The sequence below is a fragment of the Panthera onca genome, chromosome B1 (genome assembly GCF_046562875.1).
Source record: "Panthera onca isolate mPanOnc1 chromosome B1, mPanOnc1 haplotype 2, whole genome shotgun sequence".
NCBI classification, from domain to species: domain Eukaryota; kingdom Metazoa; phylum Chordata; class Mammalia; order Carnivora; family Felidae; genus Panthera; species Panthera onca.
In genome coordinates this window covers 86,164,127-86,171,212 of record NC_138342.1, presented here as the reverse complement: position 1 = coordinate 86,171,212, position 7,086 = coordinate 86,164,127, and the positions used below count along the sequence as shown (strand labels likewise).

At 38.1% G+C, this 7,086-nt stretch overlaps 1 protein-coding gene across 5 annotated transcripts in view; it reads left to right on the top strand.

Moving 5' to 3' along the window:
• The first annotated feature begins 1,505 nt into the window (after positions 1 to 1,505).
• CENPE (centromere protein E) overlaps positions 1,506 to 7,086 on the top strand; it is a 79,573-nt gene continuing 73,992 nt past the window's right edge. For all 5 annotated transcript variants that reach the window (XM_060654519.3, XM_060654521.2, XM_060654520.2 and 2 more), the window contains exons 1-4: positions 1,506 to 1,628; positions 3,396 to 3,487; positions 5,689 to 5,778; positions 5,896 to 6,014. In XM_060654519.3, coding sequence (XP_060510502.2) covers positions 1,573 to 1,628; positions 3,396 to 3,487; positions 5,689 to 5,778; positions 5,896 to 6,014 — 357 coding nt within the window. In that variant the 5' untranslated portion in view covers positions 1,506 to 1,572. The remainder of the gene's footprint in view (positions 1,629 to 3,395; positions 3,488 to 5,688; positions 5,779 to 5,895; positions 6,015 to 7,086) is intronic.

The following is a 7,086-nucleotide window of genomic DNA, read 5'->3' as shown; positions in this document are numbered from 1 at the left end:
AAGATTTAAAAAAAATAAAAAATAAAAAAAAGAGTAACCTATACTAGCTCACAGCTGAATGTTCAAACTCATTCTTATTTACTGTTTTTTTCCATTAACTAGTTTTTCCAAGTTTAACAACTAGATATTTGCATGGTTAAAATATTATTAATTATAAAATATTATACAGTGGAAGGTAGATCTACTATCTAACTCATCCTCCCTCTCTAAGGAAATTAGGTATATTCTGTGTATCTTTCCAGAAATTATGTATGCATATCTAGACACATAAATATCCTTTGAAAATATCATAGAGGATCATATTGTGTACACAATTCCACACCTTGGGTTTCTATCAGTTAATGAAACACCTTGAACAGCTTTCTAAAGTACATATTAAGAGCTATATCATTCTTTTTACCAGCTACATAGCATTTCATTTTATTGATAATATTCCATCCATTTAACTAGTCTCAGATTTATTATTTATTGGCACTTAATGTGTTTTCAGCCATTTGCTATTGTAAGCAATCCTGCAACCCATATACATATATCCTTGCACAGTCCTTCAAATACATGTATAAATTAATTCTTAAAAGCAGAATTGCCTGTAAAAAGGGCATGAATATCTTCCACTTTTTATTGATATTGCCAAATTTACTCCCAAAACAGTTTTATTACATCACTAGAATTTTCTACTCCTCTAAATAATAAATTACTAGTAACTGCCGGTCATATTTTTGGTGAGGGAAAGGGAATAATTCCTGAAGCTCCTTAAACCAACCAAAGGGAATGAAATCACTCTTAAAGAAAATGTTAACACTTTACTATGATACATATTTTTTAAAAAGAAAATAGCACTATTTCCAGGAAAGAATTATTTAGAATTACTTTCCCACTCTTGCTAATAAATGTTCACCGTATTACTCAAAGAGTTTTTCCAGTGTTCAATAATTCTCTTTCCAAAACAGCTCCTCTTAGGAACTCACAGCCATTGGAAATAGGATTTTAAAGAAAAAGGAAAATGTAAAATGTAAAACTCAGAGTTTCTAAAGAGCACAATAAGATTCTTACGTTTCGGGGCAGCGAAGTAACTTTCAATTCTTGTCTTTTAAGGTATTTTTAATTTTAAAAAGCTGTTAGGGGATTCTTAATTCTGTTGGTGGATTTAAAGGTCTTAACTCTGTGAAAAAAAAAAATTATCTGCCTTATTTTCCTACACACGGCAAACTCTTTAGGGGTGAGGTTTGTAAACAGCTGCCTGCATTTCAGTGACTTTTAGCAGATAATAGTTCTCTCCGCTGCAGCCAAAACAGACGCTCGCCGCCTGCTTCCTGCATCTCCTCTCTGTGACTCCCTACCCTACTCTCTTCCAGATCCTTTATTCCCCCCTCCACCTTTTACCCGTGGACGCGCCGCCGGCCTCGCGCCCCCCGCGCCGAGCGCAGTGGAACAACCCATGACGTCACGAGGCCGCGGCTCAATCAGACGCGGAGTTTGGGAAATTTTAAACTCAAAGGCGGGGCGGCCGGTGCTCTCAGAAGAAGGGACGCTGAACAACTTTGCCAGTTCCCTGGGATCTAGCCTGGCAGGATGGCGGAGGAAGGGGCTGTCGCGGTGTGTGTGCGGGTCCGGCCGCTCAACAGCAGGTAGGTGGGCCAGACCGAGACCGGGTCCCAGCTGCGGCCTCTGGCGCGGGCCTGAGCCCCAGAGTGAGTCCTCGCTGCTCCTTCCTGCTGCCTGGTATCTCGGCCTCTTACCCGCTTTGTGCCACGGTGTCCTTATCTGGTAGTGACCAAGAGGAAGGATCGGAAGATCTATAAGACAATTTCCAGCTGTAGGAGTCTTTTAGATGTTAACTCAGGCTCGCCAACGTTAAAGACCTCAACGCCAGCCCTGCACTGCCTCTCCCCGTATGCTCTTCCCCACCCCACCCCACCCCACCCCACTCCTTAAAGGAAGTCGTATCGGAAAGGTTTTTATTTGTACTCATCTGTCATTTTGCACTTAACTGCCTCTCCCTTATTACTGTGTACTTCTTGAGAGCAAGGACTAGTCTGTCTTGTTGCATTGTATTCAAAGGCACTCAAGACTTCAGTCAATGACTGAATTCAACATTCAGAACGTTGAATGGCTGATATTTATCAATACTGATTTTTTTTTTTTTTTTTAGTACAGTGTACTCTACTACACAGACACTACCATCCTTGCCCCTGTGGATCTACATTCTAGTGGGCAGACAGAAAATAAAGTAAAAAATACAGAATGTTAAGTTGACATAATGTTACAGGAGTCATGCTACAGAGAAAAAAAGAAGGGGGGGAAATGAAGTCTTTGCTTCTCTCTGATCTGTGGCCCTCACTCCAGAATACTAACATATTTTGTGTTTGAGAAATATTTGTTAAATATCACTAGGTGTTAATAAATGAGGAATTTACTATTTTTAAATATCTCATTACTTAGTGCATTAGAAGACCATTATGTTACAATCAAAATATTTAATCTCTTATTTTTGAAAGGGACTGATATGCAGTCAGAACTGATATGCAGTTAGGCATGTATAGGAACTTAGAGCAAGATGACGTTGAAGAGAGAAATAAACATGTTCCAGATCTAGTATGCCATGTTAAGAATTTCAGATGTTTTTTAAAAGTTGTGAGCAAGAGTGACATAATCAGAGTTGCATTTTGAATGTATCTTTTCAGCAACCAGTACTAGGTAGGAGGGTAGAAATGAAGAACTTCACCAGGAAACTCCCATGAGAAGGCAGGAGTTAAAAGTCTTGGCCCACTTAAAAGTCTTGGCCCCTCAAAGGCAGATTTTCCATGTTTCTCATATATAGTATAAGTCAATACTACTATTTTTTTTTTAAGTTTACTTATTTTGAAAAAGAGAGAGAGAGCAGGAGGAGCAGAGACAGAGGGAAAGAGAAAGAATCCCAGGCAGGCTCCATATCAACAGCCCAGAGCCTAACATGGGGCTCAAACTCACAAAACATGAGATCATGGCCTGAGCCGAAACCAAGAGTCCGACACTTAACTGACTGAGCCACCCAGGTTCCCCAATACTATCTTTTAAAATATTCTTCAGAAGAGGCACCTGGGTGGCTCAGTCAGATAAGCGTCGGACTCCAGATCAGGTCATGATCTTACAGTTGGTGAGTTTGGGGCTCACGTCAAGCTTTGTGACAGCTCAGAGCCTGGAGCCTGCTTGGGATTCTGTCTCCTTCTCTCTCCACCCGTCCCCTGCTTACACTCTTGTCTCTCCCTCTCAAAAATAAACATTTAAAAATAAATAAATTTATTTATTAACTAAAATAAAATATTTTTCAGAAGACAGAATCTTTTAAATTATCTGTCATATGACATGAATTCCATGACCAGTTTTACTAAAATGCAGTGTTTTTATTCTTTCAGAGAAGAAGCTCTTGGAGGAGATACCCAAATTTACTGGAAAACTGACAATAATGCTATTTATCAAGTTGATGGCAGTAAATCCTTCAATTTTGGTAAGCTTATAATAGCATCAAAAGTTAATATATTATCCTTTTCCTATTAGGACTACAAAAGGCTTATCCATAATACTGGATTTGTCATTAAAGATCAGACGAGGCCTTGTGTAAACTGCGTTAGTAAAAACTCAAAAATTGTTCATCTATCATGAATGATAAATAAGATAATAAATTGTTATTTAAAATGCAGTTATGTGTGGAACCTGAGAAACTTAACAGAAGACCATGGGGGAACAGAAGCTGAAAAAAATAGTTACAGAGAAGGAGGGAGGCAAACCATAAGAGACTCTTAAATACAGAGAACAAACTGGGGTTGATGGGGGAAGGGAAAATGGGTGATGGGCATTGAGGAGGGCACTTGTTGGGATGAGCACTGGGTGTTGTATGTAAGCAGTGAACCACGGGAATCTACCCCAAAACCAAGAGCACACTATATGTTAGGCAATTTGACAATAAATTATATTTTTAAAAATGCAGTTATAGTCATAGTGCCTTAAGGTTGAAACTAACATTTTTTCCTCTTATTCATTAGTGTATTTGTGGCCTAAAACCCCATAAGCCTAAAATATGTTGCTTGATATCAAGTCATCTTTAAGATCGTTGATTTTAGTATATACTTTCCACAATTATTTTTAAGAAAATTCTTTAAAGAATAAGTAGTGAAGATATTCCTTCTTTGTCTGCTAAAATACAGCAAAGACCTACCCCTGCTTTTGTGGAACTTCTCATATGATGAGAGAGAGACTTTAAACAAGTAATTACATTTGTGACAGCATAAGCTTTGTGAGATTTATAGTGGGACATAACTAGTCTAGGTTTCTAAAATGGTACCACCAACACTGGGGCAGAGGGTCATGGAGGCCCTGAACGTTGACTCAGCTGATTTGTATATTGATTTAATATGGGTCTACTGCTGACACTGTGCCAGATACAGTTTTGAGCATGTCATATTTATTAACTCATTTAATCCTCATAACAAGCTTATGTGGTAGGTACTATACAGTAGGTGCCTTTCCATTTCAGAGTAACTGAAATAAGCCTAGAGTCCCACAGCTAGCAAATGGAAGAGTCAGACTCACTAGCATGCTGTCATTTAGGCACCTCAGAGCAACACTGAGGCCCTCTCAACAACTCTGGGAGTAAGAATGGTTAGGATGTTGAACTAGCATTAAGCTAGAAAGCCATCATAAAAGGTTTTGGAGCAAAGATGTAAAGAAGAGAAAACAATTTCTGGTAAAGGACTTGTTTTAGAGTATTCACATAATTTTTAAAAAGGTAGTACAATAAATGCCGGAGATTATAAAACCAAGAGAGAGGGATGCACAAGCATTCAGACTCATGATCTATGGGTTCTCTGTAGCCATGTATGCCCATCGTGGATTTGGACTTATCCACTTATCTAAAGCAAATGGCATTAAGATTTGAATTATCCTGCCATCTGTCCTTGCTCTGATATCATAACCCCTAAGCAGCCTTCAGATGGCACTTTGATTTTCCATAGAGCTCTGCCAACAGGGCAAATGTGTTGTCGTGATGCAAACCATGTGATCACTGAATTTCTCATTGCACGTGGATGCATTTCCCTCCTGATTTAGAAATGCATTTCTTGTGAGCTTTTTAATATGAGGCTACCATTGAAAGAGTAGTCCATTTTTAATGTGCTAATTATGCTAACAAAATTAGCAGAGAACCACATCCTAGACTAGTGAATTCATCAGTACAAATGTACTCTAAACCCAGCCTCCTTTAGCAGCCAGCCAACTGGTCATTCCTTGTAACATTTCAGCTTTGTTAGGTCTCTTCTTCCATATGTGTGCATTTCTTATTTTAGTTTGAGCTAGGTCTTCTTGCTAAATATGTTATAAACCTTAAAATTTCTCAGTAGTAATAGTTCATATTTCCTAAGTATTGACTATAGGTTCACAATAATTCTATGAGGAAGAGAATTCATATCCATTTTACAGATTGGGTAATTGAGGCACAAAGGCATCAACCGCCTTGCCCGAAGTCACGCAGCTTATAAATGGTGGAACCAGATTTGCAGAGTCTGATTCGATAACCCTGTATTCAGCCACTGTGCCCTGCTGACTCTCAAAAGCACATAGAATAGCTGAGAAGTCTGACTTGTATTTTTTCTGTGTGAGGTTCTGTGTGGTTTGTTTGATTTAACTTCTGTGTATCTGTTTTTTTCTTTTTAGATCGCGTCTTTCATAGTAATGAAACTACTAAAAATGTGTATGAAGAAATAGCAGTACCAATCATAGATTCTGCCATACAAGGCTACAATGGTTTGTATTCATTGTAGAAATATTTTGGTATTGGTTCTTTGTTCAAGTATTGATAGTTTCACATCTTACAGATTCATTTTTAATCTTTGCATGTGTGTGTGTGTTTTGTTTTTACAGGTACCATATTTGCCTATGGGCAGACTGCTTCAGGAAAAACATATACCATGATGGGTTCAGAGGATTATTTGGGAGTAATACCCAGGGCAATTCATGACATTTTCCAAAAAATTAAAAAGGTAAATAACTTAGGTAAATTTCTGGTACATAAAGGGAAAAGTAGTAATAATAGGATGAAAACCTTAATATATTTTCTTATAGTGATGAAAGGAAGTAGATTTACAGTTATCTCTTAATTAGCCATGGGTAAAGAAGGCATAACAGATTCATTTTTTTCCCCACAAACTTACTATGTAGAGCTTAAAGTTCTTTCATTCTTTTCCTTGAATCCTGAAACAGTAATAATCACACCAAAAAGTGGGTGTTGAGAAACAGGAAAATCTTACCAGAATGGTTAGCTCCTCGTTGTCTTTGTTTAACTACCAGTGATTTTTTTTTTTAATGTTTATTTATTTATTTTGAGACAGGGAATGAATGTGCGCAAGTGAGGGTAGGAGCAAAGAAAGAGAGAGAATCCCAAGCAGGCTCCACACTGTTAGGACAGAGCCTGACAAGGGGCTCGATCTCATGAACTGTGAGCCAAAATCAAGAGTCAGATGCCCACCGACTGAGCCACCCAGGCTCCCTGCTACCAGTGCTTATAAAGGAACAGAGAGGGGTGCCTGGGTGGCTCAGTCAGTTAAGCGTCCAAGTTTGCCTCAGGTCATGATCTCATGGTTGGTGGGTTCTACCCCTGCATCTGGCTATGTGCTGACAGCTCAGAGCCTGGAGCCTGCTTCATATTCTGTCTTCCTCTCACTCTCTGCCCCTCCCCTGCTCATGCTTTCTCTCAAAAATAAATAGACGTTAAAGAAAAAATTTTTTAATAAAAAAAAAAAAAACAAAACAGAAAAGTAGATGTAGAAAAAAGACAAGGAAAGCAGAAGGCCAGAATAAGCAACTTAGTTAATTAAGAGCTGGTTTTAGGTTTGTTTTTTCATTACTATTTTAATAATTTTTAATGTTCTTATTTGAACATCCATTGGTAGGTTTTATTTTGAGTTCAGAGAGTTGGACCAGGCACTCTCCTCTTCTAATTCTTTGATACTATACTTTTCATTATTACTGAAACATATTTTTATATTTTTGTGTTTATTGTGGATATGAAACGACATGAGGTTTTGTTTGTTGTTTGCTTTACAAAGATAATTT